The 22,769-nt window shown below is 36.5% G+C and overlaps 1 protein-coding gene across 1 annotated transcript; it reads right to left on the bottom strand.

Annotated features, from left to right (window-relative positions):
- Nucleotides 1-684: 684 nt before the first annotated feature.
- Nucleotides 685-14,892, bottom strand: setd1bb (SET domain containing 1B, histone lysine methyltransferase b). Its single transcript, XM_073819633.1, has 18 exons — nt 14,850-14,892; nt 14,586-14,728; nt 14,337-14,435; nt 13,414-13,678; nt 13,165-13,286; nt 10,709-12,625; nt 10,460-10,615; nt 9,605-9,692; nt 9,125-9,297; nt 8,926-9,019; nt 8,248-8,670; nt 7,613-7,831; nt 4,052-5,221; nt 3,750-3,913; nt 1,757-1,882; nt 1,493-1,612; nt 1,153-1,290; nt 685-1,070 (listed from the first exon to the last, which is right to left on the bottom strand). Exons 1-18 carry the CDS (start codon nt 14,890-14,892, stop codon nt 897-899), a joined length of 5,634 nt encoding a protein of 1,877 aa, XP_073675734.1. The 3' UTR covers nt 685-896.
- Between the last annotated feature and the right edge of the window lie 7,877 nt (nt 14,893-22,769).

Below are 22,769 nucleotides of genomic sequence, written 5' to 3'. Positions count from 1 at the left end.
GGAAAGTCTGTTACTCAGCGGCAGTGTTGCAAAGACCGGCTACTCTAACATTGTTGCCGCGGGTGGTTTTTCTTGTCAGCGGGTTGAAACAACCCCACTAACGTTATAGGCCTATTTATTCCCTGGAATGCGGAATGTACTGGGGAACGCCTCCAAAAAAAAAAACCGTGTATTTTACCCCCCAGAACGCGATTTTTACTGGGGGACCCCCCTCAATATGCCATTGGGATAGTTTTGAGTAGCATTTTAACGGGTTTTGTTGTGAAAACCTGGCAACCCTGCTCAGCTGCCATGTTTGCAACGCCTCTGGGCAACTTTCAATTAGATTACATATTTCAGATAGGCAACAAAATCTGAAATAAATGTATTTCTATAGTCTTTGGTGAAAGTTAGAAAAATAAAAAGGTAATAAAATATCATTTGCATTATTGTAATAAACGTGTATTTTTAACTAGCCCATTCCCTGCAAAGTGTACTACTAGTGTATTTAGAGTTAATTTGATAGTGTGCAAAAGTAAAAAACCGAACATTTATTTGGAAAAATACATATACTTTTTATTTTCATTCATATTTTACAATAAAACTCATGAAAGCATATTTAACTTTAATCCAAACCATCTAATTGTCAACATGATGAAAAATCACATTTTAGCAGAGAATTTTAAATATACCCTGAAGTTTTTGTTTTTGCATTTTTTTTTTCCAACTATACACATGCAGAATATAAAATCTGAGCTTTTGGAAATGATTGCTTGGTTCTTTATGCTAAACTGTCATTTTCCCTTGTGAAAAATGACAGATGTTACATCCTTGTGAACATATTTAAAAATCCTTATTCCTAACAGACTTAAAAATGTTAACTGCTAATACTTTGAGTGTGTAAAACAAGTCCTTGTCTAGTTGAGAGTCCCTCTACAGTTCTCCGCAGAACACAGGCAAGGGATCTTCTCATCCTCAATAGGGAATTTGTAATCGTAAGTGATCTCTTCATTTACAGCAATAGGTTGCCGAGAGTAGATGACTATCTTCTTTTGTGCTTCGACAGTGATGATTTTGGCATAGCAGTTTGGCTGTGGTAGAAAAACACATAAATCAAACCAATACTCACTGAATGCTAAAAATGAAAATGACTTATATTCATAGTGGCCTTACACTGCAACTGTGATTGATGAATCTTGCCAGGTTACCGCACTTGGTTGCATCAATGATTGTGTCCTGATCAACCCGGAAAAGATAACTGCTTCCAATACCCTCATTTTCATACCGTCTTTCACGCATGTCCGCTATCACCTAAAGGCAGAATTTTGGATATAATAAATAATTTACAACTACATTTGTTTTCACACTCATGAATTCTCAAGAAATCATTCATTTACAACTTGAAAAAAAGCCATCATTGAAGTTTTGATTTAGATATGAGTGTTGAACTTGAAATCTCAAAATCTTAAAAAATGCATCTTAGCTGCATGGTTTTTTGTATTGTATATCTCACCTGCCGAATGCTCTGGCCAACATATTCAATTATCATTTCATCTGCAGCAATTGGTTCCTCTGCAAACAGCCCCCAGTCATGAATACGACTCCTGCCAAAACGCAGCTTCTTCTTACGGAACTGTAAAGCAGGAAAATATTTACACTCCGTATGGACCATATTAAAAAATGAAGTAGCAAAATAGTGCTGTTGTGAAAGATTTAGGTGTTTCTGGTGATTGTAGCATTTGTTGTGTTATGCTGTTATTAGGACAGGTGGTCTCACCTTGAGTTGGTTGAATTTGAGGAGGTCGCTGTCACAGCTGAAAGAGGACAACAAACGACGCTGTTCTGCTCTGAGTTCTGATCCTGATCTGGACGAAGGTGGAATCTGAGCTGGCACACTCTTTCCCTGCTGAGATCAGCACATAATCTCAAACTACAGTAAATTTCTTTTAAAGGTGAATTAAAGGGACAGTTCACCCAAAAATTACAATTCTGTCATTAATTACTCATCCTCATGTCATTCCAAACCCGTAAGACCTTTGTTCATCTTTGGAACACAAATGAAGATATTTTTGATGAAATCCATGAGCTTTCTGACCTTGCATAGACAGCAATGCAACTACCATGTTCACTTGCCCAGAAAGATAGTAAGAACATCGTTAAAATAGTCTATGTGACATCAGTGGTTTAACATTAATTTAGTGAATCTACGAGAATACTTTTTGAGCGCAAAGAAAACAAAAATAACGTCTTTATTTATACATTTTTGCCCCAGTGTCAGTCTTTGGCGCACGTTCAAGTAGCACCATGCATTCCTGTGCATTCCTCTGCTTGTAAACAAAGTGCAGTGCATCCGGGTTCTACGTCAGAATGCCGGCTCCTGAATGCACATCAAGGACTGACACACAAGAGAAGAAATGATTGGATGAAGTTATTTTTGTGTTCTTTGTGCAAATAAATTCTTGTAGCTTCATAAAATTAAGGTTAAATCACAGATGTCACATGGACTATTTTAACAATGTCCTTACTGCCTTTCTGGGCTTTGAGCGTGGTAGTTGTGTTGCTGTCTATGCAGGGTCAGAAAACTCTCGGATTTCATTAAAAATATCTTAATTTGTGGTCCAGAGATTAACGTGAGTAAGGGTGTAAGGGTGAGTAATTACTTTTTGGTGAACCATTCCTTTAACTTTTTTTTTTGGGAACAGACAAAAAAAAACTTATTTCATGTACAGTTGGGGTCAAAAGTTTACATCCCCCTATCAGAATGTGCAAAATGTTAATTATTTTACCAAAATAAGAGGGATCATACAAAATGCATGTTATTGTTTATTTAGTACTGACCTGAATAAGATATTTCACATAAAAGACATTTAAATATAGTTCACAAGAGAAAATAATAGTTGAATTTATAAAAATGACCCTGTTCAAAAGTTTACATCCCCTTAATTCTTAATACTGTGTTCTTACCTGAATGATCCAGCTTTTGAACAGAATGAAGATGAAGTGTACATTTTTCTTATTTTGCCTAATATTTCTTCATTTAGTACTGCCCTTCAGAGGCTACAGAAGATACTGTACTTACATGTTTCCCAGAAGACAAAATAAGTTAAATTTACCCTGATCTTCAAATTCAAAATGTTTTCACCACCCTGCTTAATGCATGGTTTTTCCTTCTGAAGAATAAGTGAGTGTTTGAACCTTCTGTAATCGTTGCATATGACTCCCTCAGTTGTCCTCAGTGTGAAAAGATGAACCTCAAAATCATACAGTCATTTTTGGAAAGGGTTCAAATACACAAAAATGCTGAAAAACTAAAGAACGTGGAAGTTTTTTTTTCTAAAGAACAGCATGCAGTTTAACTATTCAGAACAAACAAGGGACTCATGAACAAGTATCACTAAACACAGCTGTGGACCATTCAGGTAAAAACATAGTAATAAGAATCTCTATGTAAACTTTTGAACAGGGTCTTTTTTATAAACTATAACTATTATTTTCTCTAGTGGACTACATCTTTTATGTGAAATATCTTAGATCAGTACTAAATAAACAATAACACGCCTTTGTATGATCCCTCTTATTTTAGTAAAATAATGAACACTTTGCAGATTCTGAAAGGGGGATGTAAAGTTTTGACCTCAACTGTAGCTTCCAAGGCAACATTTAAAATTTTTAAGTTTTTCATCTGTTTATCTATTTTATTTCAGCTTTATTTAAATTACTGAAATCATTTTTCAGAGGTTTTAGTTTATAATAACAACACTCTTTCTCACCTGATTATCTACAGTAAACTCTAAAGCAGAAAAGTCGTCCCTGAGATATTGCAGCTTTTCCCTCTTGCTGATGAAGTAATAACCCTCACTGCGTGCACAACCTGTCACGTGATTCCTGATTCCATCCTGCCATCTTCTTGGCCTGTCGTCAGGAGTGCTGGTTGGTGAAACAGAGTCAAGGAACAAACAACAGAGCAATATGCATTTGGAAAATAGGTCTATTTTAACACATTTGTCCACTGGATAAAAAAAGACATAATCAAGTTCTCTGTCTATGACATGTTTTATGGGTTTAAGGATATGAGGATGTGGAACCCAGCGTGTGCTGTTCAACCAATCGCATTCTTTATCCTCCACCACAAGCCTCTCATAGGTGGTCTTCAGGTGCTTGATCTCCTCCTCATTAACTCCTTTAGTCCACACAGCATGGAGGACCAACTTCTCTCTTCTCTCAGAACGTGGAGAGAAGATGAGGCGACGTGTGGATGATGACTCTTTCCACCTTCTCCACGCATAAGAAGACTCCTGAAGACTTTGATTCTCATTCTGCAGGCATCTGTCCTCTGGCGAACGTTTCTCTTTGTGGGCTTCTGGTGGCGTTTGTTCAGTCCTAATATCTGAGACACGATCCACAGGTGCCAAAACCTGATATGAAGAAGATTTTGTTCTCACATTGTTCACTTTTAAGGACGAATGAGTATTTATATTTGTGTATTGTTTTGTCCGTTGTAATTCGATCATTCGTTTTCTCATTTTAAGCCGCTCTCGTCGTCTTTTCAAACGCGCTGTGTCTAAACAAGCTGTTCGGTGTGAAGAGACATGAAGGTCATGAGGTGGATGACTATTATTTATACTGTAATTATTAGTTTGTGCATTGTGATGTTGGAGTCCACTAGTCCATGGCTCTCTATGCTGAACATTTCTCTCTCTATGGTTAAGGACAGGTGGAGATGGAGACATGTCTCTCCCTGGAGTCCTCGGAATGCCACTGTCGGTACATGGAGATAGAACGGGGTTGCAGGGGCTTTCCATTCTTAGTGAGGTCTCTTGCAGTAATCCCATTGGTGTTGTGGAGTGATAAACATGTCGTGGACCATTGACCCGGCCTGGTGTTTTTGGTGTTTCCTCATACGTGGGATATGAGGAAGGGAGAGGAGGACAGTAGTAAATGGGTGAGGACAGAAGTTCTTGGATGCCTGTGGGTGAGGGAGGAGGTGGTAGTGGTGTAGGTGGTCCAGGAGGTAGAATATGATCCTCAGTCTCGTACATTTCCAGACATCCACCAGGTGTGTGTGGCAGTTCCACCTCCTCAATAGTAGGAGGTGAAAATCTCCGTCCCAGCTCCATTTCAGGATCACTGTCGGATAAGGATCCAGTGGGTGTGATGGGTCTGAGGTTCTCAGAGTCCTCCAATGTTTCTGTAATGACTCTCTGGTCATCTGAATCTGAAGTGTATTGTGTCTCCAAATCATCTGAAAGCAGAAAAATAGAGCTTCTGCAACTAACAACTACTTGATAATCTGTTGATTATTTATTTGATTGTCTCACATTTCAAATATGCAAATGTACAGTAAGTCTATAATGCAAAAAATGGTTTAAAATATAAAGATTACAAAAGAAAGTAAAAAAAAGAAAGTTTGAAACAGTTGATCTATTCAAAATTACAGTAATACTGCAGAATGGAAAGTCTAACATTATCCTAATATAAAAGTACATACTGTAAATGTTTTGCGTATAAAGTATTTACTACTTTATTCTCACACACACACACACACACACACACACACACACGATAATTATTTATATAGAGAAGTTATAGCCAACTATAGTTAGTCAAAAAAAAAAAAAAAAAATCAGTTATTAAAAAAACAAAATGGTACAATTATCATATTTACACTACTGTTTAAACTAAGTTAAGGATCAGTAAGATTTAAAAAAATTTTTTTTTACTTATGCTCATCAAGGCAGCATTTATTTGTTTAAAAATACAGGAAAAACTGTAATATTGGGAAATATTATTAAGGATCCAGTTTAAAAATATTTTAATATACAATATATTTCTGTGATTAAAAGCTGAATTTTTATCAGCCATTACCCAAGTCTTCAGTGTCACATGATCCTTCAGAAATCATTCTAATATGCTGATTCATTACTTTTATTATCAATGTTGGAATCTGCGATTCTTTTTTCAGGATTCTTTGAATACAAAGTTAAAAAGAACAGCATTTGTTTTTTCAAAATAGAAATCTTTTCTATCAATATAAGGCTCAATCCCAATTCTACCCCTTACCCCTACACTTAGCCCTACCCCTCCGTTTGGCGCGTTCACGTGAAGGGGTAGGGGTGTCTCATTTCTCTTTTGGTTGGAGGGGTAGGGGTAAGGGGAAGGGCCAGATAGCCCTCCAAACGAAGATTTTTCAGGACCTCACTTCAAACGAAGGGCTAAGAGAAATTTCCAACATGGCTGCTCACTCGAGCAGGCAGACTCGTAAATATAAGTAAATTTTGCCTTTAATAAGGATTTTCATGACAATGTTTCATTATATGTATATTACCTTCAATCTTGTGTTTGTGTTTATGGTGTTGTTTTGTAAATAAACGTTTGCAAAAAAATCGCTAAAGTTTGCTAGCAGATAGCACTGATTGCACGATATTACAAAATATATTTTTATGTCATATACACTTGACTGCATGTTAGAAACATGAAAGACCAGTGGCACGGCAATTTGCAACGGTGGTGTAGTGGATGTACGCAGGTAACGTATATGGTGTATACACACTTTCACTTTTTAAATCCCCTCTGATGCGCATTATTCATTGTCCTGCATTCGCCAAAATCATGGCAGTCCACCACATCCAGTCATGTGAATAAATGTAAATATTCGCTCAAAACACCCAATAAAGGCAGTGATGATGCAGTCAGGACCGTGGAGCCGGCTTGCTTTGAAATGTATTTAATGATTGCGCCTAATGCACCTGCGCCCGCTCAGCGCACCAGTAATTTAAATCAGTACATAATAATAAAAACGATACCTTACAAATAAAAAGAAGCTGATTTTTACGATCAGAAATTTCTTAAACCAGTGAACCCCTGTAAACATTTTAGTCCAAGGATCCAGAAAACGAATGCGTTCAAATAGAAAGTTCAAAACGAAATTCACAAATGAAGCATATACTTCTCCAGGCACCACTACACTGATTAGCAATTTGCCGCGCATGTGATAATGCGTTGTTTGTTTTGCTTATGGCCACATGTGAATGAACGGTGCGTACACCGTACATTTGTACTTATTGCAACATGACAACATTTTGACATCTTGGAATGAGTGATAAACATCTGCGCATGTCCTCTGACGTAACATTAGGAACTAGCGACAACCTATGATGACGTATCACAGTGTTGTAGTGGTGTCCCATTTCTTAGGGGAAATATTTTAGCCCTTCCCCTTTACACTTTGTTTCAAGGGACAAGGGGAAGGGGCGAGGGGTAGGCGAAGGGGTAGAAAATAGAATTGGGATTGGGCCTAAGTCTTTGCTATCAGTTTATCAATTATCAAATATAAAACTTTTTTATTGTGACACACAAAAAATATTTCTGGATTTTTAATTAAATAAATGCAGCCTTAATGAGCAAAAGAAACATCTTTAAAAAAAAAAAAAAAAAAAAAAAGTAAAAATCTTACAGATACTTGTTCACTGGGGGAATGTAAGGCACTATTTTCCCTTACTTGTTCTTTTTGGTTTAATTTTGTCATTTTATGTAAAGCTACTGTTGGCAAATGTCTAACGTAAGACGTTATGAGAGAAACTGAAAAAATAGGTGTTGGAAATGTGGAATGGATCAGTGAAGAGCAAACCCTTACCTGACAAACCTCTGTATGTAGGAGATGGTGGGCTTGGCAGCTCTGACTCCTGCTCTGAGAAGAATATCACCGGGTCTGGAAGCTTTAGTTTGTTTGTTAAGCAGTGTTTAACTGGATCCTGTAAGGTGTATCTGAGAGGCTCAGGTAGTTTCAGACCTTGCATATAGACTCTAACACTCAGTTCCTCCTCTGGGTCTTCTGTTCTTGCTAGATCCAAATCTGCAAGAGCCAAACCACAAAATGACATTAGTCAACACTGATGATTTAGACATTTCTTAGTTCTTTGCTACACCAGTTGAGGACATAAAACTAGCTATGACACATGAGAAAATACTAATAATTCTTAAAAACGTCTCATGTGCAGATAAAACACACACATCCTCTTTGTAATATCATGCAATTAATAATAATAAAAAAAACTATTGTCTTATAGTGGATATTTTTCATTGCTAAATTTAAAACTCTGATTTAGTTACTTATCATCTCAAAAAAACAAAAAAAACAAAAAAACAATACAGATAAAAATGCGAGTAAATGTATTGAGTATACAGTGACCTCTAGTGGACATATGATGGCATTATTTTTCATTTTGGAAACATTGGGGTTTATGTGGAAACAAAAATTAGTGAACTAACCAAACAATTCATGTTCCACATCACTTTCTACTGAATATGGAGCAGAGGGAGTCACAGGGGGGCCGAGATCTTCTTCCCATTGTGTAAAAGATGAGTAAACCGGATTGTGAATCATCTCCTGGTTTTCATTTTCATCCTCATCTGAAGATATCCATATGGTCTCTTCTATTTTTCTGTCCTCACGTGGAGTTTCAGAAAATAAACTTTCGCCATCCAACTGATCGTCCTCCTCAGAGGACAGAGTGTCTGAGGAACTGTCGCTTCTGTCATCTGAGGAGTCAAAAACAGATTTAGAGGAGCCCGAGGAGTCAATAACAGATGGAGAAGAAGCTGAGGAGTCAGAGACAGTTCTTGGAGAGGGTAAGGAGTCATATCCTTGGCTTTTTGAAGCATACGAGTTGGAACTTGTGTGACTGATAGTATCTGAAAAACATAAAACCATACAATAAAGTTTTCATACAATATGTAGAATATGTTCAAATTCCAAAGTTTGGGGTCAGTAATATTCTTTAAAAAAATCTTCAAAATGTTTGCATTTATTATATTTAAAATATTGATTTTTAAAGCATTTCAAATAATATTGTAACATTATAAATACACTTAATGTCACTTTTAATCAGTGAAATATTGGATATTGTACTATATACAATTATATAACAATTAACAATCAATGAATACCTGTATCAGAGTGATCTTCATCCTCTATGATAACACAGGGATCCCTCTTCTTCTTATCGTTATGTACTTCATCAACTTTCATTTCTTCACACTCCTGAAAAACAAAATTACACCATCCAACCATTCCATTCATGACATGGAATTGATCACAATTTCAGGTTAAAAGTGCTTAAAAGTGAAACAATACCTGAGCAGACACATGAACGTCCTCAGATTTTGAATTCTCTGCTTTGTCAGAATTCTCTTCATCTTCTTCATCCTCACTGTCTAATGCCAGAGGCCTGGAATGTCTGCGTTTCACCATGGTGTCTTCACTGGCACTTTTGTTTGTGTCTTCTTCAACATTATCTGGGGCTGTTTGCTGCTCTGACTCTGTAAAAAAAATGTTGACCATATTTAGTCATTGCGTAAGATTGCTTTAAATGTAATTAGAAAGCAAATTTAAATGAAGATAGGTGGAAAAGGGCCATTAAACTTCATACAGTACATTTCTGAACAATATTATAAACCTATGGGAGCATGTAGCAAGGTAGGATTAAGAAAAGTTCTATTGTAAATTTGCAATCAGAAGATATAACATAAATTCTTACTCTGAGGTACAAACAGGATTTTTTAGAAAACATAATTTTTCCACACTCAAGCATCAAGGCTTTTTATAAAACCAAGTGAAACATCTAACCTTCATCCTCAGAGTGTTCAAGACCAGGAGACGGACAGATCCTTTTGACTAGAGGATCACCGGAGGCCTCAGTTAATGTATCCTTCCTCTTTAACTGAGCATAAACACAAATCAAAAATTACAATCAAAATCATAAACCTCTTACCAAAAGTTAATTATTCTAAATTGCAAGGTGGAGGCAAAACTGAAGTGCATTATACATATTAAATCATACCTGATCTCATGACGAAAACGTACCTGTGGGAACTTTTTTGCAAGATGTAAAATACATACCAATAAGTACATATCACTGCAGTTTCCAACATAAATCAACACTAAAGGCAGTAAAACAGCGAGTACTTGTAATATGTTTCATTTTCCTAACATAACATGCTTCTAACATAGTATTGGACTTAAAATGCGGAATCCTTGGTACGAATCCAATGAAAAACATGACTCACGATGAAACAGCTGACAGATGAGAGATCGAAAAACAAGCTAAAACATGCTTGTGTTTTTTACGTCACATTCGCTTTTGTTCATACTATCGTGTAGGTTTAGGTGTACTGCAGATGGTACGTTATTTTAAATAACGTCACAGAGCATTAGAGTTATAGCGCCACTTAACAGACTTTTCAAGTCAGAACTGCAGTGACACAAAACCAATGTCACATAAAATGTACCATATGTAGATTCATCTGTTCCAGGAAAAAAAAAAAAAACTCTTTTAGCATCACTCAGTGGACATTTCACATCAAATGTGTCATGAAACGCATATGGCGGTATGTATTTGGCGTCTAGCAAAAAATTTCCACAGGTACGTTTTCGTCATGAGATTTCATCATCTTGAAATTTACTGAAGTACCATGTTTGTACCTTAAAAGATGGTAGTTTGATGCCACCATGCAGGCTTATTTTCCCTGTGCCCAATACAGAGCCTTCGACCCCTGCATTCCCAATTCTCAGGCACTGCTCCATCACTCTAAACATTGTATCTCTATTTCCTCCTGATTTAACAATTGGGGTAGATACCTGGAGGTGCACAACATATTAAAAAAAGTAATGGAAATACAAATTGACACTAGTCGCTTTATCACTACAGCTGAAATCTGAAATATGTCCCACCTTAGCTGCCTGTTCTTTGTCATCCCACCACTGATCAAATGCTTTGAAGGCCACAATCTCAATCATCCTGCGATGTATGTCTTTCTTCATGATAGCCCGCAGCTCTAAAGCAACAACAGCTAGAACTTCATCCACTGTTACCTTATAGGATGATTCTTTTATAGGGCCATAACCTGGTGGAGGTACTGAGGGGTCAAACATGGGCATGGGGGGTGGAGGCCAAGGTGGTCTGTACCTCAACATTGTAGATGAACCCCCAGCGGATGGGTATGGTGGGCGATGGCTCATGAAATTGAAAGGTGGAGGAAGAAAGGGAGGTGAAAATGAGGTTTGGCCTTGTGTTATTCTAGTAGGAATGGGAAGAGGTACTTGGCTACCCTGCCAATTGGGTGGCCTACAGACTTGCTGGATATTTGGAGGAGGGAAAAATGAACAAGAAGAACTATATCCAGGTAATAATGGAGGCCTATGAGGAGCTGGACCCAGATTTGAGGGTAAGAGAGCAGATGGTGGTATAAGGATTGGGGGCATTTGAGGAATAGGCGGAGGTAAAGAGCTCCTGTTACTGCAGATCACTGGTATGCTACACGGCTGATCTGAAGTATCTTCACCTTCATTTGGGTTGAGCATGGCTGATTGAAGTTCATGGTCGTCTTTTGCCACATCACAGAGTGGAGTGAGACTCACATTCTCAACGCCAGATGAACTTTCTCTTGGATAAGAGTGAGTATTACTCACAATAGATGATGTCTGGTCACAGTTAAGGGCAACATCTGTGGAAGGAGAAGGACAGGGGCTGGGAGCTTTGGGAGAAGGTTGAGGATGATAGTCTGGATCATGCTCTTCAGTAGCTGAAGTCTCTGAGTCTGAACTATCTTGGTTTAGAAGAGGCAGAACTGGACTTCCAGCACTAAGAAGCATCTGGATGCGAGAGTCCAGGCTGTCAGGCTTTGATTCCACTGTAGGAGATTCAGGAGAAGGACACTGCACTACAGACTCTGAAAGATTTGTGGTTTCAGAGGAAGGGCACGCTTTTGGGGTGTATGTGTGAGAAGGCTGCGATTGTGGTGGACAATGATTTTGGTTCACTTCTTCAGTTGTCTTACAAGGTACTTGAGTACTACTATCTTCTGACATATTTGTATTCATCTGCACATCAGGAAGAATGTGATGAACATCCAAACCAACAGTCTTTGGAGGCAGTATCTCCAAATTAGGAAGTGATGTTAGATCTTCAGCAATAGATCTATGATTAACACGAAAGTTTTGACCTGTAAGCTTATCCGAATGTGATGGTGTAGTTGGAGCATCCTGAAATTTTCTAAAAGGCTGTTGATTGCCTGTAGATCCAGAGCGGTAGTGAGCTCCCCTATATACAGGTCTATGTATATAGTGGTGCTGTGGCCTACGGTTGTATGCATTTTGGTACTTGCTCTCAAGAGGTCTGACCCGGTGTCCTCCACAATGGTGAGGATTGCGTCCTGGAGTTCTTTGCCTATTTGAGAAGCTTCCATTTTGACAGGGAGCTCCACCTAGCTTCCAAAAGTTTTGCACAGCACCTTGAATGATGCTAGGTTTACTTGAGGCTGGTTGAGTAATGTGATCAGGCTGAAGCTGGGAGAAGTTTGGGATGGATTGAATAAAAGGGACATTGGAGGCATTGTTTATCAGTGGAGTTTCATTTGGGGTCTTCTCACACTGAGATGGTGTACCTGGTCTACTGTAGGTCAAAGAAGGGGTGCAAGGGGTATCTTGGTATTGAGGGGTTTGCCAGAAGCTACTGGGTGTGTCCTGATGCATGCTGGAGTAGGCAGTATCCATGGATAAAGGAGTAGAACAATCCAACGAAGGGGAGCCATTAAATATTGAGGATGATGATGATAATGTGTACGACAGCTTCTTCAGTGGTTCACACTCCTGAAAGATTAAAAAAGACTTACAAGTGAATTAAAACAATGAATCCAGTCAGGTTTCCAAAAACAAAACTAAACTAAATTTGCAGTGCCAAATGCTGTATTGTTTGTTAGGATCTCTAACTGTTGCATATCTCATGTGATGTGTCACAGTAGTTTTATTCAAGTAACTGGAGGGCTCCAAAATGGAGGGTTCCAATATAATAACATATTGTATGTATGATAAAAGAATAATATACTGCAATATAATGTAATAGTAAATAGTTTTTACTATTTTACATCTCTAAAATAAATACATGAAAAAATAAATAAATAACCAACCAACCACTAATTTTTTTTAATGACCAATACTGTGAAAATTGAAACAACCTCAGGAGCAGTTTTCAGCAAATGTGGAAGGTTATTAAATTAAAATTGAATATATGTGCTGACAGCTGAGGTAACCATAGGTTTTTAGTGGACTAAAGGACTTGACTTGACTTGACTTGACTAAAGGGGGTGAAAAAAGTGGACCAAAGGGGGTGCCTGTGGTGTTGTACTTACAGATAAAGAGTCAGTAAATGAGGATGGTGACTGGGGTTCCCATGCCTCTTCTCCAACAGGCAGAGTAAATGGTGTATATAAACCACTAACAAGCATCTGGAAGTAACGATTCCTCTTCAAACCTAAAATTAGTCAATAAAGATCATGAAAATACAGTAAATGTGGCAATTACAACAGACTGCATAGATATGTTCATTCAGAGGATAATGAAAAGGTTTTGTAGCAAGTGAAAGGTAGAAATGTACTTACCTTTGGGGTCAAACTCCACATGGATGTTGTTTCCCATCACAGAAGTTTTGTGGAGATTTTTTACTGCATTATTTGCTGCCTTTACAGATTCAAAAACAACTTGTGCTATTCCTAAATGCTTCTTATTTTTTGGATTGTATAAAACTTTCAAATCTTGAATCTCTCCGAAGTTTTTACACATTTCAGACAGGAATCCATCTCTAATGTTGTCATTAAGCCTGGCAAATGTCAACTCCTTTGGTGCTCCAACATAATTCTCATCAACCTAAAAAAAAGTTATATTGACTTTATGGCATTAATATTATTTTGTTGCTGTGTTTTAATTGCTCAGATAGCATACAATAACATCAGTTTGGTACTTTTAAGAAACTAATTTAGATTGATAAGGCTTCAGATGATGTGATGAGAATGTTACAGGACTTGACTGGGATCTCAAAGACCTCAGTAATAAAACAATTACATCTGAATATTAATTAATGTCATTTTAAGATTACTGTACTGATTTTTTCTAGAATACATTTTTGTTGGGGTGAGATTGATCCCAAAAACAGAACAATTCACAAACATCTTTTTTTTAAATTAAATAAATACTTTGTCAGAGGAACAATGTTAAACTAAATAAAAATGTTACAAGACTTGGCTGGGATCTCAGAGACCTCAGTAATAACACAATAAAATTGTATTGAATTGATGTTTACATCTTAAGATTACTGTATTGATTTTTTCTAGAATAAATTTTTGTTGGGGTGAGATTGATTCCAAAAACAGATAAATTCACAATCATCTTTTTTAAATAAATAAATAAATAATTTGTCAGAGGAACACAGTTAAATGAAATAAAACTAGATTTCTCAAGGACCCCAAACACAAAGAATAAGGGTTACATTTATTTTTTTTAATATAAAGTTTGCCCTAGTACTAACCTTAAATTTGGGGATTGGGAGATCTGCTTCTTGAAACTTTGTCCAAAAACGTACAATTCTGGGATCTCGTATAACATCCACAGGGAAACATTCAGGATGCTGGCAGACAGCAATTAAGTTCATTTGTACAATGCAGAACACAACTAGACAGTGTAAATATAGTTAGACCTCATTAAGTTGGTTAACTAATCATAATGTAAACATATATTAGTGGATATTATTGTTCAGCTTGAAACCAGATGTACTCACCTGTGCGCTGAAGTGCTGTCCATCGTAGCGGTACAGTTTCTGACTTCCGCCGTTCAAAACCGGATCAATAATCAGTTTGTAACAACTCCAGTTGGGAGTTGCATCTTCTGGCGGATCACAACTATCGGTTTTAACTAATGCATCTACAATAGAGAATCACAGCACACGATGAAAAGCACCGTTTTTACACGACGGATGCTCTGAGTCATGAATATGTAAGTAGGCCTACTCTACAAGATATTATGATACAGGTTGATTCCTTACCGTTATCCTTCCGTTGACCCTCCTTTTCGACGCTTTCGTACATGATTCGCAGTCATTGTACAATGATAGTAAATTACTCTTTATAAGACGCTGATTAAAACGATATTTCCTGTAAAAATCAAGAGGCTGTTGTCAGGAGTACATTGTAGGTCTTACGTGTCTCCCAAGAGGAGCAGCGCATCACTGCTGCACAACAGGTGGGAGGAACCTGCCGCCACACCCGCGCTGTCATCAGAACAGAGAGATCAGCAAAATACTGCTGTTAGGCAGACAAAATATTATAGATATCCGTTAACTAACACAAAATATCGCTGAAAATACCTGCGAAAATACTTGCTAGTGTAAAAAAGTGTAAAAAAAAGATAGTGTTTAAAAAACATGCTAACATTATTATTATTAGCCAATTATTATTGTTGTTGTTAAAATAATTATTATTAATAGTGTTATTAGTCACAAATAAAAGTTATGAAATATAATTATCTGTGTAATTTATTTAAGTACAAAGAATACTGTTGTAACAGGGTGAAATGGGTTGTAAAACTGGGTAACATTTTATTTTAAAACTCAAAAAGTTACTCAAACATTGCTAAACAAATACACACAAAAAAATAGATTTAAAGGAACACTCCACTTTTTTGGAAATAGGCTCATTCTCCAACTCCCCCCGAGTTAATAAGTTGATTTTTACCGTTTTGAAATCCATTCAGCCGTTCTCCTGTTCTGGCGATATCACTTTTTGCATAGCTTAGCATAGATAATTGAATCCTATTAGACCAATAGCATCGCGTTCAAAAATGACCAACGAGTTTCGATATTTGTCCTATTTAAAACTTGACTCTTCTGCAGTTATATCGTGTACTAAGACCGGCGGAAAATGTAAAGCTGCGATTTTCCAGGCCGATAAGATTAGGAACTACACTCCCTTTCCGGCGTAATAGTCAAGGAAGTTTGCTGCCGTAATATGGACGCAGCAGGCGCAGTAATATCACGCAGCACATCGCAGCACAACGTGACCAACTGCATGCACAGGGAGCATTCCTCGTTGGAAGTTACCCAGCTGGGAACTAATTTCAGGTGCTGCGTGATATTACTGCGCCTGCTGCGTCCCTCCTGAGACCCAAAGAAAAAAAGTGCCTCTTTTTTGTTGTTTTTTTGTGATTTCCTACATCCTTTGGGTTAAAAAAAAAAATCTACAATTTAGAGTTTTTACGTTTTGTTTTCATTTTTAATTTTACAGCATGTCCACTGTAGTGGACCACAGGACCATTTTAGTTCGAAACGACAGCCAAACTCAGACAACAAAACTGTACAGAATATGGCTGTAAAGGGATATTAATCCAACATTTATGTAACAAAAACAAAACAACTCAAATCAAGCATTTTCCATAACTTGCAATGAGTCTGTTACGGCGCTGTGCAGGAATTTTGGCCCACTCATCTTGGCAGAATTGTTGTAATTCAGCCACATTGGAGGGTTTTCGAGCATGGACCACATTTTTAAGGTCATGCTGTGGGCATCTCAATAGGATTCAGGTCAGGACTTTGACTAGGCCACTCCAAAGTCTTCATTTTGTTTTTCTTCAACCATTCAGAAGTGAATTTGCTGGTGTACATTGTCCTTCTGCAGAACCACAGAGTGCGGCATCTTTCCTGTTCTTCCCTTTCTGTCTCTGTGTCTGTCTCAGTCTGCTCATCTGAGTCTCCTGCAGTTTCTTCCTCTTCTTCAACATCTTCTTGTATGTTACATTCAAATTTATCCTCATCTGACAGCTCTAAGTCAGAGTCTCCCTCAACTATCTTTTAAAAATCCTCTCTGCTTCAGTTCGGCCTCCTACAACATGCAGTCATTAATTACATTAAGATGGTCCTGATGTCCACTATAGTTGACATTTAAAAAAGGATGATATTCTGAAACATAAACAATTTAACAGCTTTGAAAGCTAAATGTATTGTTACTGACACTTTAATAAACAAATATATATGTGATAATAATAGTAAAAAACATGTAAAAAAGCTAAATTTTACATATCTCTGTCCTTCCCATAAAATGTGCTCATTTGCATGTCGGCCATTTTGGATTCAGTGTAAGAAGTGGTTCCTAGCATGCCAGCCAATCAGATGACATATCACTAGAAAGCCCAGGATGTCCTCTGCACAGTACAACAGGACTTGACAGAGTAGCTCAAAAAATTCAAAGAAAATTCATGAAAACACAAGGTCCACTACAGAGGACATAAGTCAATGGGCGGGGTCTCAGGAGGTTGGCAGCAAACTTCCTTGACTATTACACCGGAATGGGAGTGTAGTTCCTAATCTTATCGGCCTAGAAAATCGTATCTTTACATTTTCCGCCGGACTTAGTACACGATAACTGCAGAAGAGTCAAGTTTTAAATAGGACAAATATCCAAACTCGTTGGTCATATTGGTCTCATAGGATTCAATGATCTATGCTAAGCTATGCTAAAAGTGATTTTGCCAGAACAGGAGAACGGCTGAATGGATTTCAAAACGGTAAAACTCAATTTATTTACTCGGGGGGAGTTGGAGAATGAGCCTATTTCCAAAAAAAGTGAAGTGTTCCTTTAAAACACTAAAAACATATCAGACAAAACATAACATTAATCATATTTACAGCCGAGATGCTCAGATGCCCGAATGCTCAGACACCACATTTCTAACTTTTTTTAACATTAAAGTGAAAGTTTTAAGTAATGTGACAGAATATATCAAACTAAATAAAATAATCTGTTTTCATTTCATATTCATTAACCTGTGGTTAAACTGTTTTACAACTTACCTCATGTTACAACACCCCTGGATCTCCCATACCAATATAATAAAATCTCCTGAGATGGGGAAATGTGGGTACTTTCCAGCAAATGGTTAACATGGTTAATAAAGTCCTATAAGATCAAAATTTGTTAGAATTAATATGATTTTTTATATTTGTATCACTCATGGGAACAACAGCAAACTACTTTACTTAATAATTCATTTTTTCATTTATTGCAACAAACATTCTCAGTTGCTGGTGAGTGCATCTTTTGCTGCATGAATGCTTCATCTGAGCCCATATATTCAACTCTTTGCTCTAAAGAATTACATATCAAGCCTAGTTTTTTTAAAATCAAATGTTATTCATTTTCAGACCTTCCTGATTTGTATATTTTTATTCTATAAACAAATGAAAACTAAATCCATAACAGAACAAACCCACATCTTAAAATACAGCATGTTACATATTCTTTAATTAAAAACATGACACACATTCAACAAGTCAGACAAGTTTTTGACCAAAGTTGTTAATGGAATAATATTTAAACATTAATACAATTATATAAGATAAACATAATAAAATTTAGCACATAAAATATATCAGTACTACAACATAACCTTAATCTAATAGTAAAGCATACCATGTCAAATATTTATGATTAAAGGAATTAATTTTGACAGAATTATCGTGTATAGATTTTTTACGAACACTGATGTTGTGTCTGTATGAACAAAGTCAAGGTAGGTGCACACATGCAAGCAAACACAGGTCTACTAAGTAATATTAATTAACTACATGTACATTTTATATGGTTAGGGTTAGGATTAGGGTTTGTATTAAGGTTACTTGCATGTAATTCATTGTTATTATAATAGTAAGTACATGTAACATACTGTATGCAACAAGGACAACTTTTAGTTTTAGATCTCATTCTTCATTCTTTTTTTAGAATTTCATAAGACATTTGATATTGTCAAACATCAATTTATTTTTTTAACCCTTAAAATTTTGGTTTGCGGTAGCTATTTCATGACTTTTAATCCCTTTATGGCAACTGTTCAGCCAAACTGCTCACCCAGATTTAATCTTAATTGTGATATCAGAAAGAGATGCCCTATTTCTCCCTATTACCTATTCTTACTCTGTTCACAACTACTGGCTGATTTTACTAAAACAGAGCACTTCAAGAGGATTTACTGTTGCAGGTAACATCATCACCATTAGCCAATTAGCTAATGATACCACTCTTTCTTTAAAAGATGCAGGAAAAATACACAGATGTAAACTAAAGTTTCTTAAGCAGTGTGATTTTAAATTTATTTGTTCTATTCCTATAAAAATGAAGTCACATATTTAGGTTAAAAGATTGTGACTGATGAAGAGAGAAAATGTAAGCTAAATTGTTCCCCTATCATTGCTAAGACAAAGAAAGTTTAAACAGTGGTTAAGATACTTATCTTTTAAAGGGGAGAGCATTGGTTACGAAGGCAGAAGGCATCTCAAGGCTCACATATGCAGCTCTCTCTAGCAGTCAGCAATAATATTTGCAAGGCTATTGATAATATTAGAGGTCGACCGATATTGGTTTTTACCGATACCGATAGTTAGGTTTGACCACACTGGCCAATACCGATTAATTAACCGATAGTTTTTTTTTAAATGGATACTGAAAGGCAACTAAAATAGTGCTCTACTATTTAAAAAAAAGTACTAAACCATACTTTGTAAATTAATAAATATATTAATATTAATTATATATTGATCATTAAAGTTATTTCATAGTTCATTAATGTTAACACAATAAACTTCAAAATTTAACAATGTATCAGTAAATGTTGAAAATAACACTCTAACAAGGAACAACACTTCTATTCTACAGCTTTCATCAATCTTAGTTGATGTTACAAATGGGACATTTTAACAAAATTGCAAATAAAATTGCAGTTTCTATGCTTTTTGTTTATATTTGGAATCTCTGTATGCCAGTCCAGCCATCTTAAAATTAAGATTCATTTTAATTACAATTTATATCAAATTTATTTCATGCAAAATTTACTTTATTTTTTTTTTATATAAGCAGGCTACTTTTCAAAACAATTACTTATTTAAAATAAGTATCTGAAATTTAAGTATTCGAAAGTTTACAGACAATAGTTATTGTTTTTTCTTTTTCATTTGATTATTACATCATAGACAGTGGCTGCATTAACAGGCTTCACTGAATGCACAGATCTATTTCGCTATATCAGATGTTTTGTCCTGCTCTGAAAACATAACTGACTGTGTGTGCAGTACATCAGTTCCGTTTAAAAGTATTCGAAAATGGATGTACATTTAACCGCATCTGCAATCAAGCTTTTTAGGACGAACAAACAAAGCGCAAGTGAAAGTCTGTCAGTGCATCTAATAGTACTGCATTACAAACGGCAGAAATGAAGGCATATCTAAAGTAAAACACTGCGGGTGGAAGCACACACTGTCAAACAATGCGCACGTGCACTGGCTTCATTGCAAATTCTGTGCAATGAAGCCAGCCGCGTTTCTGGCGCGCACACGTGCCATATGCGGGGGTAAACACAAGCTCATTGAAGAGAGGATTGTGATGCATCGGGGAATCCATTTTTCACCCACCCTTAATGAAACCGGCCAAAAGTGCAGCGCTGCGTCGCGCCGACAACTCGCAGGTATCACACACACACACACACACACACACACACACACACAGGACGCGTCACGCGTAGTTCAAGAGGAAGTCTAAAACAGTTTATTATTTAATCACCAAACGGGCAAATGTTTACTTTAAGAATGATCAAAAAAGCGGCAAGGATTTTTTTTAAAGAACAGATCAATCGGAAAGAGAAAGTGCGATCTATATTGTTGTAGCCATTTAAAAAAAAAATCTGTTTTACATTACGTTTAAATCTTATTTGTTTGTGTTTTGTTTCAGTTTAATACGTTTATTAAGAAAGAAGTTTGTGTAATTTGTAAATGTCATAAAGGACGTGGTACGAATTGGACGGCAATACGCCGGGAGAATTGGAGAGGGTCAGACACAATTTTTGACCACTTCGTACGTTTTTATTTGTGGAAAATCCCTTCTTAAACGAATTTCGTTTTGTATAATTTTATCTTAATTTTTAATACATATTTTTGTTGATCAGTTATTAAAATCAAATAAAAAACAAGGAAAACTGGCATTGTGAAATAAAGTGCGCAACTACCATGCTTCAGCGGCCTGAAGAAAAGGCTAAAACATAAATAGCTCTATATGAAGCATACAGACTTTATTAGAGCTACAGAAATACAAATGTTTCGCTTAAATGCACAATACTAAATCTTCCAGCCCAGAGTTAAGTCTTTATAAACATTAACAAAGATTTGGGACAGATATGATGTAATGCGAAACTATGAATGGCGCTGTGGCGCAGCAGGATTTCTGTCGGCTAAATGAACACGGTTTGCTTTCTCACATCACGTCTTTAAATCTGCAACTTTGCTGGCTAACACCAGCTTGATATAAACCAATGCAAATATATGGTAACAAAGCTGACATTAAGCATTGGTGTCGGACTTAACCGCCCATCCTATATGACAGCGGAGCGGCGCATGAGCCGCTTCAGCAAAGAATGCAACCCGGAAAAACTATCAGCAAGGATTTTTGCAATAACCGATAGTACCGCCAATCAACTATCTGTGCCGATTAATCGTAGTGCTTGTTGACAGACTGGTGGAGAAGAAAAAACTCAAATTACCGGATTCATGCGCTTAGACTACAGATTATCCAATACTTAAAGCGACCAGTGTTGATGTTTAAAAGCCATTGACAAGTGTTTTACCTTTTATTATTAATCGGCAAAACCGATACATAGGTCGACAGGGGCGGACTGGGACAAAATTTCAGGCCGGGAAATCTCACACTCATCCAGGCCATCCCAAAAACCCACAACAAATTCTGAAACCATGGACAATAAAAAAGTATAATCCACTGGCTGGTGCCACGTAAAATAACTAAAGATTATCTCTTGAACTTCCATTTACCTTTTTATAACATTGTATTACATTAGGACCATGTGCTATTGTTTTATCTTGCCTAAATGTCAAAACTGTTGGCCTAGCTACATCTTGAATATATCTTTAGTAAAATCCTAATACTGATTTTTTTTTTTTTTTTTGCATTATCATGGGTCGTGTTTTGTCCTTAGGAAAATTAACCATGGTTTAATTAGGCCTATGGTAAAAATATAGTAGTAACCGTGTTTTTTTTTTTTTTTTTTTTTTTGGCATTTTGATTACAATTTGTATAACCAGAGTTTTACTACAAACACCATTTACTACAAATACCAAGTGTAGCAAAACCTTTGTTAATTTGCGGTTACCATACTTTAACTATAGTAACAATGTTTTTTGGTTTTTAGTGAAAACATGGTTAATTTTTGTAAGGGTTGTATTGTTGTTAGCCTTAGCTCCCTCTAAACGTGTTATAAAACAATGTGAATATTTGTCTGCTTAGGTCCTACTCTTTACGCCATCTCGTTATGCCATTTTGTTAATTTTTTCAGCAAACGGACTGCTATTGATAATATTTGCAAGCAGTTTAATGCTTAACTAAGTAACAAAACTACAATAGTCTATTTACATATATCTGACCTGTAAATGAAGTACTGAACAGGGGTGCGTTTCCCGTACAACGATGTAACTCGCTGGTTATGCTGCCTTCATGTGATATGGAAAAGATGATGCTTTCCACTTGTGAAGTGGAAATTACCAGTGTGTCGTGTTCAGGTGCTTTTGTTGTCGTAGTGAAGAGAAACATGGCGGACTCGGAATTTGTCCTCACATGCTATTTGGGTAAAAGTTTTAAAACGGTTATAAACTCCCTAATGCATCTGCTACAGGAAGAAGAGGATGCATCAAAACGCAAACGATAAATGATAGGCTGTATATCTTATTGCTCATGAATAGTATAGTTTTTTTAAAGATAATACTAACTAATGGTTCTGTTTTAGCTAGCCTATATAAGTTTTTATATAAGCCTATATAAGTTTTTTTTAACTTTTAACATCATGCAATGTTTACCATTCAGTATAGTTTCGTTGCTGTCCGCCATTTCCGCTTTCCAGTGGAAATTACAACGTGAGTGGG

The sequence above is a fragment of the Garra rufa genome, chromosome 15, assembly GCF_049309525.1.
Source record: "Garra rufa chromosome 15, GarRuf1.0, whole genome shotgun sequence".
NCBI lineage: Eukaryota > Metazoa > Chordata > Actinopteri > Cypriniformes > Cyprinidae > Garra > Garra rufa.
This window is presented reverse-complemented; position numbering and strand designations above follow the sequence as displayed.

Coding starts and splice junctions, on each gene's coding strand:
- setd1bb (XM_073819633.1), bottom strand. CDS start 14,892: ATGTACGAAAGCGTCGAAAAGGAGGGTCAACGGAAGGATAACG. Junction 14,729..14,849: donor GGGTCAACGGAAGGATAACG/GTAAGGAATCAA, acceptor TCTCTATTGTAG/ATGCATTAGTTAAAACCGAT. Junction 9,693..10,459: donor TCAAACTACCATCTTTTAAG/GTACAAACATGG, acceptor GCTCAGTTAAAG/AGGAAGGATACATTAACTGA.